At 31.9% G+C, this 18399-nt stretch overlaps 2 protein-coding genes across 18 annotated transcripts in view; both read left to right on the top strand.

The window, feature by feature from the left end:
* The window catches only part of LOC124948652 (zinc finger imprinted 3-like), a 49617-nt gene that overhangs the window by 6505 nt on the left and 24713 nt on the right, over window positions 1–18399 (top strand). The window contains exons 5-6 of one of the 17 annotated variants that reach the window (XR_007100794.1): window positions 12325–13493; window positions 14130–14267. The exons of 11 other annotated variants lie outside the window; for them this stretch is intronic. Coding sequence is in view for 5 of the 6 variants with exons in the window: in XM_047492543.1 (XP_047348499.1) it covers window positions 14130–15474 (1345 nt within the window). In the remaining variant the exon portion in view is untranslated. 5 more of the 17 variants (XM_047492543.1, XM_047492548.1, XM_047492551.1 and 2 more) reach the window with 5 other exon arrangements.
* Window positions 934–2900, top strand: LOC124948655 (gastrula zinc finger protein XlCGF26.1-like). Its single transcript, XM_047492559.1, has one exon. It carries the CDS (start codon window positions 1619–1621, stop codon window positions 2834–2836), a length of 1218 nt encoding a protein of 405 aa, XP_047348515.1. The 5' UTR covers window positions 934–1618; the 3' UTR covers window positions 2837–2900.

Raw genomic sequence — 18399 nt, forward strand, 5'->3', positions numbered from 1 at the left:
CGTCTTGACGCTGGGATATTAATTAACACGTGGTTTTGACTCGATTGCAACGACCAATACGAGTATACTCGTATATTTGAATTTTACTCGATTGGTTAAAAAAAAAAAAAATAAATGAACAGGGAAAAGAACGAGCATTCCCATTAATTTTATTTGTATTAAAGCTTAGAATTACGTTAATTTCGTACACATGTGGCTTGCATTTTTTGCGCCAAATGTTAATCTATGTAAGATATTTATATTTCGCGCGTTATCGCGCTTTCGCGCCATTTTTCATTTGGCAGCGATAATAGCGCACGAGTTTCAACGTATTTCCGTTTTTCGAGGTTAGTGAGGAACAATGTGTTTTGCGATGACGATTTCGTTCGTAATTTTGTACGAACTTAACGTCATCTCCGTCGATTTGTCCTGTGTATATGTTTATTTATTTATTTATTTATTTATTCTACTTTTTTTTTTTTTTCTTTTTTTTTTCTTTTTTTTTTTTTTTTTTTAATGCCTCTCCCTTCAACAGAAATGTGAGCGCATTTGACTGTTACATTACTCTGTAAACCGTCGTCGAAACGTTAAGACGTACCTTTTGTACGTTTTACGTGTTCAGTCGCGACGTTGCAGTGAAAAGAAGAGTATAAGTGTATAAATGAGAAAAAATTAATGGAGCTGTCCGTTTTGAGAATTACCAGTCGAAGATCACTCAAGAAATGGCATATCAAAGGTGAGGCTTTGTTTGTTTGTTTTTTTTTTTGTTTTTTTTTTTTTTCCTCCAAATAAATAATTTTATATTCAACATATTTTTTAAATATTTATCTCTTTCAAGGATTGAAGAAGACCAAAGGGCATTTTTTTTTTTTTTTTTTTTTTTTTTTTTTTTTTTTTTTTTTTTGAAATTTCGCTTTTAGTATCGGATCATGCTGCAAAGTTTTTGGTACTATTTTGTGTTGTTTTTTATTTTTATTTTTTTTTGTTTTTTTTTTTTTTTTTTATTTTCTTATTTTTCTCTCTATTTACTTCTCATCCTTCTCTCTACATGTACACTATCTTCTTCCCCTCGCAGTTTCTCGTATAAAATATAACAATTCGAACTAATCATAAGTTAATCTCGGGTCGATAAAGTAGACAGTGACTTTTCCAACTTCGCACATGTGCTCTCGTTTTTCATGTATTTTATAGCTATATATATATTATTATTATTATTATTATTATTATTATTTGTTTTTTTTTTCCAAATAATTCAGCAACACTCACGCACTTTGCACGATGATCACTTTGCAGAAATGATACACATACACGGATACACATACACGCGGATAACACAGAGAAACACGTATTCAAGCAGCTAATTTTTTTTACCTTTCTTTTTTTTCTACCTTTCTATTTCTATTTATCTATCTATCTATCTATCTCTGTTTTTGGCTCACTGTCTGTTGCAAGATCAAAGCAAGCAAAAGAACACGAAGAATCAAATGTGAAACAAAAGGCACACCGTGTGCGTGTTAACCGAAGGTTCTTTCTCTTTGCCGCAATATCTTTGGCTTTTGTCGATTTCAGGGATGGAGTAGGAGGTGGAGGAGGAGGAGGAGGAGGAGGGGGTGGCGAAACCTTCGGAGGATTATCGGGGATGCTACGTCAGATACTCTCACCGTCGCCTTCACCCGAGACGGGAGAGGCCGGTATGACGGCGATCGGTTGTAATTTTCTCCAGGCAAATTCGATCTTTTCGAATCAATCGTCGATGATGCCATCGACCTTATCCTCAGCGACATTGCAAACGATACCATCTCATCTCTCGATGATCTATCCGGATCAAGGTGGTCTTCTGATGGATCAGTCGCAGCTCGTCCTTCCGGAGTCCCATTCCTGTCCTACCTGTGGCCTTGAGTTTCGTAGCGCTCTGAAGTTAAATTATCACGTGAAAACGAGTCACCCAAGGCCGCCGGAGTACGAGCAACAAAACGTCGAAATTACGGCGAGATACTCGTGCTCCGTCTGCCCAAGGAGTTTCTTCGTTCTTGCGCACCTAAGAATGCACGAGACGACGCACGAGATCGCACCACATTCCTCATCGGTGTTAGGTGCATCCTCGTCGAACGTGCCTACCTCTCGCGGTGCAAATTCTGCTACCGGATTGATGTCCGGCATGTCCGTCGTTGTACCTGCCGGTGCTGCTGCTACAGGCAACGTAGAGAAAACCTTTGGCTGTGATCGTTGTCCAGCAAGTTTTCGATACCGTACACTATTGGAACGTCATAGAAGGATGCACGAACTCGGACAAGAGAAACCTTATTCTTGTCCAAGATGTCTCATGCGTTTCGAGACACGTAATCTTTACAATCATCATGCTAAAACTCACAAGCCTAGCATCGATATCAACGACAGACTCACAGCAGACAGCAATGCGGTCTCTTTAACAGATCCTACCCTTACGGTTACCGGGACTAACCCTTCTATTGTCGGTTGTCCTCCATCTACAACGGTTGTCGCTGCTAATGCCAACAAATCGTTGACAACGGCCTCTTATCCTTGCGACTCCTGTTCGAAACAATTTGCCACCATTGAATCCCTCACCAGTCATAAGGCTGTACATAGATCCAGGCCATTGGTTTGCGATGTTTGTGGAAAGGGTTTCACTCATCGCAAATATTACGTCGTTCATCAACGCATTCACACCGGCGAGAGGCCTTATTTATGCGCTATGTGTGGTAAATCATTTACTCAAGCGTCCACCCTCACGGTTCATCGTCGATATCATACTGGAGAACGACCATATACTTGTACGCTTTGTGGGAAGGGATTCGTTACGAGAACTATCATGCTCAATCATATGAAGAAACATTGAAAAGAATATTCTATCTAAAGAGTTATTTCTCGTGATAGCTTATAATGAAAATAGCGCGTTGAGGATCTCTTTATTATATATATATATATATATATATATATATATATATATATATATATATATATATTTCTATAATATATATGTGTATATATATATATATATATATATATATACACATACATATATATATTTCTATAATATATATGTATATATTTCCATATATATATATATATATATATATTTCTATAATAGATATGTATATATTTCCATACATACATACATATATATATATATATATATATATATATATATATATATGTATGTATGTATGTATGTATGTATGTATGTATGTATGTATGTATGTATGTATGGAAAGACAAGGAAGTTCAAGGTAAGAAAAATTAATGAAGAGATTAATTTTGAAATTATATTTGATTTGATCGTTTCTTTTATATTAATTGCATATTTAAAGTACCTGGTATTATTGTTTTTTTATATAGCAATCTTAACTTTATAAGATAAAGTTATATATGGACTGTAACAGGTTGTAATAGTTGTAATGCAAAATCGTAAAAGAATTAGATAATTATTTAATATTTAGATTATAGTGTAAATATGATCTCTGTGATATCGTTTGAGATGCCTCTATTATATTATTATACAATCGAATGAGAAATTTTTATCGTTGAAATCGAGAGGCATATATTGAAATATATGTTTAGATAAAAATGAACAACAAAAAAAAAAATAACAAAACAGAAATATTAATGAAGAATGCAGAGTAATATACGTTTAGGTAATTATCTCGCTCGAGTTTTTTAATTACTCGCGAGAATGGTATTTCGTACCTGTATAGGATATATTGAAGTTTCATTTGTAGTTTAACGTGCCTAAGACATGTGCCTAATTTTTCTTATTAATCTTAAAACAACATGTGCATTAAAACTAAGTAATATATTGGAAGGAATACGCGTTTTATGTACGCAACTTATGAGATTAGACGAATCGGGAATTTATAGTTTTAAATGCAATTTAACTTAAAACGTGCAATATATACATAAATATATATATATATATATATATATATATATATATATATATATATATATATATATACACGAATTTAAGACGTTTTTAGGTTTAAACCGCGTAGTAACATGATAGTCGAAGAAAAAAGTAAACTGTTGGCAAATTTAGGTGCTTTTCATGACTGCAAGCGGTATAGATCTTACCGCTAGAATACACTAAGTGGTTACAAAATGTAAGTATAAAAATATTTATACATTTGTACCTAATTAATTAATATTTAGCGACTTCAAGAACAAAAATAATATAATTATATATATATAATTATTTATATATATATATATAATCTGTGGTGAATTATCGTTAAAAACATTTTTCATCGCCAATCGATGTACCTTTTATGTCGAATTAAAGTTATCGTAAATGTTATATCGTAAATATACACGAATATGTATTATTTATTAAACTTAAGTTCTTAATATGAAGAGTTATGAATCATAAATTTTAATAATAAAAATAGAAAAGGAAGTGTTCTACTGTTAAAATGCGTGTCGGTAAAGTCACTTGCGATTATCGACCAATGGTAATCACTCGTATCTAGGATATCTACTATATCAAAGAAATGAAAAGAATTTTCGTTTTATTTCTTCGATCATCGTGTGTTATATATAGTTTTATATATTATTTAACACTATTAATAAATATTTTTCAGTTTCGTGATAATAGATGGCTAAACAGATCTAAACTACTCTTTACGATGAATAAATAAATATACAAGATAACGTAAGAGATACAATTTCTTTTCCTCGATTTGTAAATAAGTATTTTTCCATATCCTCACGACGTACACGAGTTTTAAATGCGGGAAGAGAGACACAGGTACGCACAGAGAGAAAGGAGAACTATTATTGATTAAACACAAACAAACAAAAAATGGTATAAATTATCAAAGCTTTTCATAGTCCAATGATGAAAACGATTTCGTGTATTCGGCAACCATCCTTGTAAATATCCTGCTTAAGACGTAAGACTCCCTTTAAAGAAGAAAAGCCAAAAGTACGAAAGATTGATGGAGAACGAGATCATTGATTGATTCCTATTTGTGTCTCTCTTCTTTCCAGATATTTTGACTCAAAGATCACGATACATCATCAGGCTCAGGAACAACAGCAATGCGGTATCAACGAAACAAAAAACGTCTTTAGCCCTGAAAGCAGCAACCCGTTGATCAATGATCCATTGGACGTAGCGAAGATGGAAAATGCTGAAATAATGATGACCGAGGAAACAATACTTCGATGCACTTTCTGTGGCGACGTATTCGTGGACGAGCACACTTTAGTTTTACATCTACAAAGTCATGAACAGGTACCGGACGAATCGTTCGTTTGCGAGCACTGTGGTTGCAATTATCCAACTTCACTGGCACTGATAGAACATCAGGAGGAACACGCGATACCGGAAAAGAACTATAGTTGCGAATCTTGCGATTACGTCACTTTACATCGACCTAGTCTCGTTATTCATCAAAAACGTCACGGTCCTCAGTTAAGGTATCAATGCGAGATCTGTGGCCTTGGTTTCACAACACGTAATAGTTATCAAGATCATCAACTTTTGCATTCTCGCGAAAAACCATTTCAATGTGAAATTTGTAACGCCACATTTCGATATCGTCAGGGTCTTAGATTACACGCTAAACTACATCAGCCCGATTATGTTCCACCTCAGAAGAAACATCATTGCGAATTGTGTAATAAGCGTTTCTCTAGGAAACAAGTATTATTGGTGCATATGAAGACTCATGGTAACGTAGGACCGTCCAATGAATACGTCTGTCCTATCTGTGGCAAAGCTGTCTCCAGTAAAACTTATTTGACGGTACACTTGCGTAAACATACCGGTGAGAAACCACACGTTTGTGATCTTTGTGGAAAAGGTTTTATATCACAGAACTATTTGAGTGTTCATCGACGCACACATACGGGCGAACGACCTCACAAGTGTACACACTGCGAAAAAAGATTCACACAACGTACCACTTTGGTCGTACATTTGCGTGGACATACCGGAGACAGACCTTATCCTTGCACTTATTGTCACAAATCCTTTGCCTCAAAGACCATGTTGAATTCCCATTTGAAGACTCATGCGAAACAAAATGCACGGCAACAACAGGAACAGCAACGAAGGGAATTGCAACAACAACAGTATCAACAACTTCAACAACACGAGCAGCAACAAGCTCTGGATACTGTAACGATTTTGTTGCCGAGTTAAAATAATACTAAACAACTGGCTCGAAATGTTGTCTCATAATAATGATTAGATAAAATTTCATTATCTAAGCTTTCTCTTATTTTAACGTTATTTTTCTTTGAATCGTTACATGTTGAAAACGTAAATTTATTCGTCGGATTTTCACTGTAGGGACCACTTGAAAGTATAGTATTGATATTGATACAAAATAAGTTTAAAACATAATGTTATATATTTATATTTATTGTATTTTATTTTAAATTATAAAAAAAAAAAAAAAAAAAAAAAAAAAAAGAAAAGAAAAAAAAAGCAGCAACAATTTTTACGTGCTATGAGAATCTTTAAGGAAAAAGATAAGTAGTAATCTATGTGATGATTATCATGAAGTCTATCCAAGTTATTGTCTTTTTTTTTTTTTTATTGAAGATTATTTATTGTATTTCTTATTACGATTAAGAAAATAATTTTGACTTGATGTTAAAACTTGGCCTATTCCAAGTGTTGAGCCGTCCATATTGTCTTTAACTTTTAATTATACAGTATTTACCTTTAATACTCAATTTTGCTTCTAGTTATCATATTAGATATAGAATCATGTGTACTCGTATTTCGTTCCTACTTCCATAGCTATTAATCAATTATTTTTCAAAGCCACTTTTTTTTATTCTATCGTCAATAGGAATGTTTATTGAATAAATTTTTCTCCTGAAAAATGAAAAATTATAGTGCCTTATGATCGTGAATATTTATATTTCTAATGTCGTACATTTTTGAATGCACGAATAGATTTAAATTAATAATGATATTTATTTTTATTTGACAGATAACTTCAATTGATTAAATTCATTCATAATTATTAATAATTATAATAATAATAATAATAATGAAAACGTATAAATTATTTGACAAAAAAATTTATCTTAATGTCAAAGTACACAAAATTTCGAAGTGGCGAGAAAAAAGAAACTATTAGAAAAATTTCTTTCCACAGATAAATATATATATATATATATATATATATATATATATATATATATATATATATATATATATTCATATATATTTTGTATATGACCTGCTTTTATGTAAAGAAGATCATGAATAAAATTACATCCGTATTCTTTTCTATTAAATGATTATATACCAAAGAAAGAAAGTTCCTTATCAATTAAGATTTGATAATACTTTCGACAATTGAAAGTAACATGTTCTTTATAATATTTACAACAATCACAACAATCAAAAGAATCCATATTATTATAGTCTCTCGAAGAAATGGAAATACTCTGAAAAGGATTTAAGATTCATCATCGATTGAAGACTATTCAAATACGTCGAAGTAAGTAATAATACAAATTGTATATTAAGGATAATATACACTGACCGATATAATAATTTAATGAACCGAATAATTATCTCCTTTGAAATATACAAGAATTTTCACTCATTTTTACAGGCATCCATCTGGTGATATTTTAAGGGAAGGGGCGATGATGGGGAAGGGGAGGGAGATACAGAAATAATAAATAAAAGTAACATTTAAGGCATCGTTAAGTCAAATCAATAACTATTCCGTAATCAACTATCAATCGATTTTCTCGTCTTTACAGGTATACAAGTATTGCAACGACAGTACGAACGAGAGCATCACGTCAACATGACGCAAAAAATGATAAATCTACGATCATTCTACAACAAGGGAACATTAACGACTCTAATTTTACATATCAATGTGAATCCTGTAATGAGGAATTCAAGACGGAAGCGAATTTGTTGGTGCACCGAACTGAAAGATCGATACTTAGAACACGAGAAGCTTTGCGTATGGCTGAAAAGAAATACGAGTGTGACAATTGTGGTGAAAAGTTTGTTAAAAAATTGTTATTGATCAAGCATCGACGTACACATTGCAAGGATATAATCGAACGAAAGAAACAAAAGAATCGAGAAAAGATAACGAAATTAAAATCGAAGCAAAGATCGATAGCCGAACCGAGTTCTGGACCGATTGAATGTAACATATGTCATAAGGTATTTAAGAAGAAAAAATATTTGAACGTACACAAGACACTTCATGGTGCACCACACATCTGTCATGTTTGTGGGGCCAAGCTTACGTCCGAGTATTATCTCAAAATTCACATCAGACGTCACAACAAGGAGTTCACTGAGTTCTGTAAGATCTGTAATAAAGGATTTTATCTGAAAGCAACTTTGAAAACTCACATGAGCGTTCACACCGACGACAAGCCGTGCACTTGTGAAATCTGTCATAAATCATTCGGCAATCGAGTTTATTTAAGGAGCCACATGAAAATTCACAGTCAACCTGGTACGAGGAAGAAGTACAAGTGTGATATTTGTGGATTCGAGACTTTCTATAGTTATTGTTATAAGGAACATCTTTGGACGCATACGGGCGAGAGTCAAGTTGCTTGTGAAGTTTGTGGGAAATTGATAAGAAGACAATACATGAAGACCCACATTAGAATACACACAGGCGAAAAGCCTGAGATTTGTGAATTTTGTGGGAAAGCGTTTAGTTCGAGAAAGTATTTAATCAAACATCGACGTACTCACACCGGTGAGAGACCGTACAAATGTAAAATTTGCGAGAAAAGATTCACACAACGTGGCACTTTAAGTGCACATCTACGCAGACACGACGGCACTAAGTGATTTATAATCGATCTTATTATTAGGACAGACAATGGGAGATCTTACAATATTTAAACAAAAGATATTTCATTTATATACATTTAATTATAATTCGAAGTAAAGTAAACAAAGTATTCATCGTGTATTTGTATAAATACATGGGCTTAATTAACAACACCGACCAATTATCATACTTAAATTATAAACATATTTTTCTATGGTCTATTCAGGAAAAAAAAAAAAAGAAGAAGTTTCATCATTTATATTTGTAAATCCTAGTCGATAGACCTTGTAAATAGTTTAATAATATTGATAGCAGTCTCGAATAAATTATAAACGTTATTTATAATCTATAAATGATTTCGTATTAATATTTCATTTTAACGATGCGCCATTATAAAGGACAAAGTGCAAAGAAACAAATTCTGATAACGTTTTCAAAAGGTTGGTGTATATATGTTATTTTGTTCTTTTTTTATTATTTTTTTTTTTTCTTTGTTTTTTATTTTTTCATTTTTTATTTTTTAATTTTAATTCGTAACAGAGGAGACGTATCAACTCTTGAAAAAGATTTCAGCTATAAGTACATGTTTACTTTCTAATGTCGATCATCAAGAAAGGTGGTGTTATTTATTCATTAAAACACATGTCAGAAAGAAACATCTATTATCTCTAGATGCCTGCTTTGAGAATCTAAATCGTTATTGGAAGAAACAAACAGAGAAAACGAACGACAGGGAGAAAAAAAAGAAATTTTGAACAAGAATATGTCGACTTTTCCCTCTTTATTTTTTTTTTTATTCACCACATATGTTGACGTATATTATCTATTGCAGGTGCAACAGGACAAAACACGGTGGATGTACAATGGAACTATCTAAGCACGAAAATGATGAGTTGGAGAATATTGAAAACGAAGAAATTATGATGAACGATCCTTTGAGATATTCAACGAAAACAAGAAAAATATATTGCAAATCGGATATACAAAGAAACGAAAGGGATACACGTTATCATAGTAAGTGTTCATCAAATCGAAAATATTCGACTATTTATCAATGTGACGTTTGTGGTAAGAAATTCCGAAAGAAGTTTCAACTTCACAAGCACAAATATGAGCATGAGAATAAATCCGAAGAAAGTATGGAGTACGATAATCGTTGCGAAGAATGTGGTAGGGTATTTCTTAATGAGAAGAAGTTACATAAACATATGATTAAGGCTCATCAACAGGAAAAACCATATCAGTGTGCTCTCTGTGGTAAATGTTTCAAAACCGAAGAATTTTTGAAGACACATTTGAAACAACACAACAAACGTTTCACTTGTGATATATGTGGTGTCTCCAAAGTATCGGGATACGATTTGCGTTTGCACAAAAAGAAACACAATCAGGAATACGTAACTCACTGTGAGATTTGTGGTAAAGGATTTTACACAAATCAAACGTTAGAGAGACATTTGTTAACTCATACCGGTGAGAAACCATTCATTTGTAAAATTTGTAATACTCCTTATGCTAGTGCAGCTTATTTGAATATGCACATCAAGTCCCATGGTCAACGGGAGAAACACAAGTGTAATATTTGCAATTTTGAAAGTTATTGGAAGGCAGCTTTGAAGGTACATCTGAAGATCCACAGTGGCGAAAATCAAATAACATGTGAGATATGTGGAAAATCGGTGTCGAGTAAAACCTATTTGCAAATTCACATGCGAATACATTCCGGTGAAAAGCCGCACGTTTGCGAAGTATGTGGGAAAGCATTTAGCGTTAGGAAATATCTCGTTGTACATTTGAGAACGCACACAGGAGAAAAACCTTACGAATGTAAAGTCTGTCAGAAGAGATTCACTCAGCAAGGATCATTAAATTCGCACATGAAGTCGCACAATGAGAATAAGTAATAAAACCAAAGAAACAATATCGAATTAGTAGTATGTATTTTCAAATAATAAGAGACTCTGCTTCACTCATGAATGTTGTGCAAATTGTTAATGTAAAATGTTGTAACATGTTAGCACGACGAACGGTTTCTCTTACCGTCCATATTATATCGTTTATACTCGGCTTATTGCAACTAATTAGATTTGTGTATTAAAAGACACTGTTTATTATTATTATTATTATTATTATTATTATTGTTATTATTATTATTATTATTATTATTAGTATTATTAATATTATATATTTTTGACAAAGTTTGATTTATTAGTTAAATTATATTTAAACAAAATAACAATTTACAGAAGTAAACTTTAGATAAGATAATGAAGTTTCTGATTATATTGTTAATTACATTGTGCCATATTAAAAAAGTACATTCAATTTTATTGTTGAAACACAGGAAATACGTTGATAAGTTCGGTTTCTTTATTACCAATATATAATAAATTTTTTTACAAAATATTCAATTAAATCATTAGATCAATGTAAATAATTAGAATCGTAATACAAAAGAATCATACTTAAAATGAATGAAAAATTACAATTGCTTTGTATGGTGCTTTATTTATATACATATATATCATTTTGTATATACATACATTATGCATCTAATGTAGATATTATAAGTCACAAATTTTATAAAAAAAATTTGTGTTCTTTTAATATTTACTTTTCTCATCCCACTCCATTTTTTTTTTTTTTTATATATACTCTTCGTTATTATGTGATTTGATAACGGCCTTTTATTGAAACGATCTTTTAGATAATATTTTAGAAATACTCGTTTGATGCATATTGCTTTTTTTACTCGAATGCATTATATTAGAAAATATTATTATGATATGAGATAATTATATTTACCCTTATGGTGCTTTTTCTACAAGTAAAAAGAATCTATGATATGTTTTGTAATCAATAGAAATTATGAGCGAATTATCAAAAAAAAAAAATATATATATATATATACATATCTATATGTTTTTCTTCGATTTCAAAACCTCTAATCTCATTATTTCTATCCCAATTAGTATTGCTCGTTGTAATCAGGTAAGTTTTTGTTGTATATATTTCAATTCGATAAAACTTTTGTAATAAAGTAATAATTATATTTTCAGATTTAGACTATGTAATAAAAGGAAGTTAACTCGTGAAACTCGATACAACATCGAAATGAAAGTTCGAAATCCTAAAAGTAAAACGAGTATCGACTGATGTAATAGATAAAAAAAGACTGTAAATTTAATCTAAATAAAAGGTTTTACATTGTAACTTTTGATAAAGTTAATAGTTCAAAGAATACTATTGTGTCCAAATGGTGACAACAGCGAGTACGATAAAGTCATAAAAAAAAAAGGAGAAGAAAGAAGATATATACATACATATATATTTATATATATATATATAAATTTTTATTTATATATATATATATAAATTAAAACGTAAGAAAAAAAAGTTATGTTCCCTAATTATATCCTTAATGATCATCCCAATGTTGAGTTTGACCATCCAGAATTATAAACGATCAAGAGAAAAAGAAAAAAAAAAGATATCATTATCGTTAATCGACTGACCCAGGCAACTTTTATTTTTATTCCAGGTGTGAAAACTTATTGGGAAAAGACGAAGATGTTGAAGAAACAACCAAAGATACGTTACCATTAAAGTCCTTCATAAAGAAAGAAATGACGATAGAAGAAAACGATTGGATAATAAATAAGGATACATCGATGAAAAAGATAAATGAAGATGTAGAAGTAAGAGAAGAAGAAAAAGAAGAGATGAGTAAGGAAAATGTCGAGGATCGTACGGTTACTTCGTTGGAGGAATCAGAAAAACGTTATTATCAGTGTAACATATGTACTAAACGTTTCAAATTGAAGAATCTCTTCGAAGGACATTTAGTTGCACACAGTGATGCTAGGCCTTATCAGTGCGATGTTTGTGGTAAATCCTTTAAAAGAACTAACACTTTAGCGGTACATAAAAGAATACATACGCGTGAAAGAAATTATGTTTGTGATGTTTGTGGTCGAGCTTTCGTCCAAGCCTCACAATTGGCAACTCATCAGAGACGACATTTCGAGAGGTATACAAGATATTGTGAAATATGTAACAAGGGTTTCTTCACTAATGCTGAGTTACATGGTCATATGAACGTGAGGCATGGTGCGAAGGAACACGTGTGCCATTCCTGTGGCAAATCCTTTCCCAATAATCACACGTTGGTACGGCATACGAAGGTACACGATCCTAATTTCAAGCCGGTTAAACATCAGTGCGAATTTTGTGGCAAGATATTTGCTTATAAAAACTCTTTGGTCGTACACGTTAAGTCACATACCGGGGAGAACAAATACGATTGTCATCTTTGTGGTAAATCGGTTTCATCTAAGGGTTCACTTCAAGATCATCTTCGACTTCATGGTGGTGAGAAATTACTCGTTTGCGATGTATGCGGCAAAGCTTTTCACAAAAGGACCACTCTCGTCGTTCACAAGAGAACTCATACCGGAGAGAAGCCATACTCTTGTGACACCTGTGGCAAATCTTTCACTCAACATTCCACCTTGGTTATTCACAAGAGATATCATACTGGACAGAGGCCCTATCAGTGTAATCTCTGCAACAAATCTTTTGTCTCCAGGGCACTCTTGAATGCTCACAATAAGATACACGTGGTCAACGTTATGATTGTTCAACCAACGTAAACGTCCTAATCATTTTCACTAAAGTGATACCGAAAAAGTGTGAAACTTCGTCGAAAAGGTGATCAATCCGGATCTTCTTCTATATTTATGGATCCCGAGCGATTTTTTTCTTTTTTCCTGAACAACGTCTTGCATTACGTACAATGTCATTTCTTTGATTAGGAACGTATTATCTGTCGGATAATATAAGAAGAAAATCACGAATATTCATTTTTGTAACATTCGTAAGCCCTTTTCAAATTAGAGAAAATAAATGTTTTACAATACGAAGTGTTGTTAAAAGAAAGGAAAAGAAAAGAAAAGAAAAGAAAAAAAAATATTTTAGATTGAAAGAATTTGTTGTAAACGATTCAACGAACTTTGTAACGCGATATGACTTGGTTCCTACATTTTCTAAAAAACATTGTGGATTTCTCGATTGATGTCCACTTTAACAATTTCTATAACATTGTAACCGTAGAATAAACCCACAGCTTAGTATGAGGATCTATAATCTCAGTTAAAATAGATTGTTTCATTTTGCTTGTATTAATTTGTGTCAAATAATGTCGTTCGGATGGCACGATTTCTTGCGATTTGTCAGATGCCAGAGAGTCGCTAAGAGAGAAACAAAAAAAAAACACATATACAGACCATCAGATAGCGGAAAGAGATATGAGATACTGATGTGGCCATTTGAATTTTTACATTTCAGGTATCACAACCGGCTATCCTTTTCCGAAGACTATTATCCGATGGTAATGTTCGCGAAACTCGACCTGGTAAAGAAGGACGCGGAGCCCGAGAGGAGATCAACCATAGCGAAGTGTCCGGAAGAAGGTACGAGCGAAGAAGCAGGAAATAATTTAACGATCGGTACCATTGATGATGATGGAGAACGAAAGGTGATAAAACAGGAGGTTGACGCTGACGAGGAAGAGGAGGATCTTTCTTTGACGTATAACTGCAAGTTATGCGGCGTTTTCTTTGCCAGTCAAACTCTTCTGGATAATCACGAGATCGAGCACAAGGGTAAGCGTAAAAATACTTGCGCTCAGTGCGGCCGAGTATTTCGGACTTATGTGAATCTACGAAAACACATGAAGAAGCATAACGGTCGTAAGGGGACGCGTAAATCGAGTGGCACCTCGATTGTTAGCCGATCTACGTCTTTGAAGAAGGTCAAGAAAGAGAAACCAGAATTGGAGTTACTATGCAAGACATGTAACAAAGTTTTCCGGCACAAGAGCAATTACCAAAAACACTTGTTACGACATACCGTAGGTGATCTCACTTGCAAACACTGCCCGAAAAAGTTCCGCCTCTTTCGCGATCTTACTAGGCACGAAAAGACTCATTTCTATCCGAGTTACATGTGCAAACAATGCGACTACGAGACTACAGTGTTAGCTGCTCTCAGCATTCATATGTTACGACACACGGACAAGGCCGATCTACCGTTTAAGTGTAATGAATGTGACAAACATTTCCGCAAGGCTATCGATTTGCAGGAACATTACAATATTCATTCCGGTGACAAGCCCTTTGTCTGTCAAGTCTGTGGAACGGCTTTCTATCTGAGAAGACAACTTTCAGCACATTGCCGTCGAATGCATCCAGAAATGAAGGCCAACAAGGTTACAAGCACTGCTTGTGACATATGTGGTCGTGTTCTTGCCACAAAGAGGTCATTATTCCGTCACAAGGAGAGTCACAATCCGACTAAACTCTATCTCTGCGATTATTGTGGCAAAAGTCTTAGCAGTGCTGAACATTTGAAGAAACATCGACGAATTCATACCGGCGAAAAACCTTACGTATGTGACATATGCGGAAAGGGATTCACCGATTCGGAGAATCTCAGGATGCACAGGCGCGTTCACACCGGTGAAAAACCATACAAATGCGATCAGTGTCCTAAAGCTTTTTCACAGAGATCGACTCTAACTATACATAGACGTGGCCACACTGGGGAGAGACCTTATGTCTGTCAGATCTGTCATCGTGGTTTCTCCTGTCAAGGTAATCTCACAGCACACCAGAAGTCTACTTGTGTTTAAAAATAAACAAATAAATAAAATATCTATACTCGATCAATAATGACTTTTTTTGCAATGATCAATCGAATTAGATTTTTGGTGTCTCTGTCGTTATCTGACAGGTATGTATGTGTGTACGTTTGCGTATATATGCAGTTGAGTATATGTATGCGTATATGTGTTCGCTAAACAAAGTTTAATTTACTTATCGATCAAATGGATTTTCTCCAACTAATTTTGTAGTTTCGTTATCGATTTGTATATTAATTCGTACCTGTATTCATTTTTCCTCGAGTTTCTTCGCTTTCTACTTTTTTTTTTTTTTTTTTTTTTTTTTTTTTTTTTTTAATGTACGTTTCGAATTTTTGCCGTTATTTTTACTTTGTAAGACTGTGTTCCACGGCTTCCTTAATGTGTAATGTTCTATTACTCTCTTTTTGTATATTCGTCACAAATCTAACAATTATTCTTTTTTTTTTTTTTTTTTTCAATACGTTATAAGTTCATATGTTTTCTAAAAACAATCGAAATGAATTTGTAAATTATTTAGATATATCAATAATAATAATAATAATAATAATAATTATTATTATTATTATTATTATTATTATTATTATTATTATTATTATTATTATTAATATTATTATTATTATTATCATAGCTTAATAAAATAAGGATTATATATATACATATATCGAAGCAAGCGAGTATAACTTGTCATCTTATTGATTTTTACTCGCACCAGAGAAAATGCTTTCATTATGAGAATAATCGGTCTTGAGTCTTCCTTAAGAGTGTGATTCATCGATCATTGTATATATCAGAGATCAAAGAAAATTTAAATGCAAAAGAGAAAGTGTAATGAACGAATGAATGAAAGAAAGAAAGAAAGGAAGGAAGGAATAATTACGCATTTTAATCTGGGAAGAAAAGGAATTGTGTTAATTGAACTGTTTTGTGTCGAATTAGAATCCCTTTAAAATTAGCTAAGAGTAAAAGGAGAATATCTCAACATGCCTTCAATCACACAACGAAGAGTCAAATGCGATACGCTTGATTATATTCAAAGAAGAACTTTGATGAAATAAATTCATACGAATCAATTGTATTATCTTATACGTCGTAATTGATTTTAATTGTTTATTAATGGATTTTATTTTTTTCCTCTTCTTAGGATATTTACAAGTTAAATAAAAATTCTCGTTCGTAATAGTAATCAGTTGAATGTGTGTTAAGAGCGAAGTGTGTATGCTTTTAGTATAGTTGATAACTCGAAGCAGTTACAAGATTTTATACCATTATATAAATTTGCGTAATGTATGATAAAAAATGTGTGGATAAAGAATGGCACTAAGGTATCGTATAAGTGAGTGAAAGTATTCGTAAATTGATATGCTTGAATGTATATACAAAAGTTTAGATTTTATCGTTAAATAGTTATGATGATTATGATTATAATGATGATGATAATGATGATGATGATTGATGATGATGATGATGATGATGATGATGATGATGATGATGATGATGATGATGATGATGATGATGATGATGATGTAAGGTATGTGACAGTTAATCGAGATAAATAATAATGCAAAGTTAAATAAGTTCTTTTTCGCGCCTAAGTAAAAAAAAAAAAAAAAAAAAGAAACGATGAATTAGTTTGCGTTGTACTTAATATTATTTTATCAAAAAGAACTGTGACATTTCAAATTCGAAATACTTTGTATGATCAGCAAGTGATCGAGAAAAAAAATTTTCTTAAAGATCCATCGTTGTCTGGTCAATTAGAGATTTTCAAATTTTTTCATTAGCTTTGTATAAAGTAAGTTATGTAAAGTATACATATACATATACATATATATATATATATATATATATATATATATATATATATATACATATTGAAAGAGAAGAAAAGAAATTGTTAAATAAATTATAAAAATCTTCTCAGACCAAGCCCAGAAGGTTTATTAAAATGAACATTGATTAATCCTAGGAATAATTCCTTATAAGAGTAAGCTTCTAATCATTCCTATGTATTGTATTACGATTGTATTCATTTTTTTTTTTTTTTTCTTTTTTTTATCCTTTTTTATTTACTAAATTGATTGGATGTTTCAGATAATCGATATTTATTGAGGACTAATGAGAAGAAATGGAGAGAAGTATGTAATCACATAATGTTACTGTAGAGAAAATAAGAAATAAAATTGAGTATCGAAAGGAATAACAATATTTTCCATTACTCGTGAAATTGTCAGGAGGGAAATAGACGAAGGAAAAAAAAGAAAAGAATAAAAATAAAATTTCTAACAATATAATGTAAAAGTATATTTCGTTTCATAAATTATAAATTATTAAAAATTTATTAGAAATAATTGAAACAATTAGATGAGAATATAGATGGACGATATAAATTTCGACATCCAAGGAAATATCCAGGCAAGAATGATTTGAATAAAAGTAAAAATGTAGTTTTCAATGATTTTCTTAACAAAATCGATTCATTCTATACTGAAGGAATAATCGTAAACTGATAAAAAAAAATATTTCTATTTATTTAAATATATAAATTTATCAGAGAAGATATTTTGTTTTATAATTTTCTTCATTAATTTATATACGAAATTGAGTAATTCCTTTTTTCCATTTTTGTCCGAAGTTTTTAGAGTAATAAATAGTAGAACGGGTAGAATTTTTAAAATAAAAATGAATTTCTTCAAAGAAATGTTAATTTTTTTTTTTTTTTTCAGATACTCACGTATAAAAAAAAGAAAAAGACTGGACGTAATGGCTAAATAAAATAAATCGTACCCGTACATACACGAAATCTCGATTTCTTCTTTAATATTTTTGCATGTTGAGATGGATCTTTCTTTCTTTTTTTTTCCCCCATGTAACTTGAAAATATTCATTCAATTAATGATATTCATACTTGTTTCA

The sequence above is a fragment of the Vespa velutina genome, chromosome 4 (genome assembly GCF_912470025.1).
Source record: "Vespa velutina chromosome 4, iVesVel2.1, whole genome shotgun sequence".
In the NCBI taxonomy this organism is placed as follows: domain Eukaryota; kingdom Metazoa; phylum Arthropoda; class Insecta; order Hymenoptera; family Vespidae; genus Vespa; species Vespa velutina.

What these genes read in the sequence shown, in the direction of transcription:
- LOC124948655 (XM_047492559.1), top strand. Translation starts at nt 1,619, where the DNA reads ATGCTACGTCAGATACTCTCACCGTCGCCTTCACCCGAGACGGGAGAG.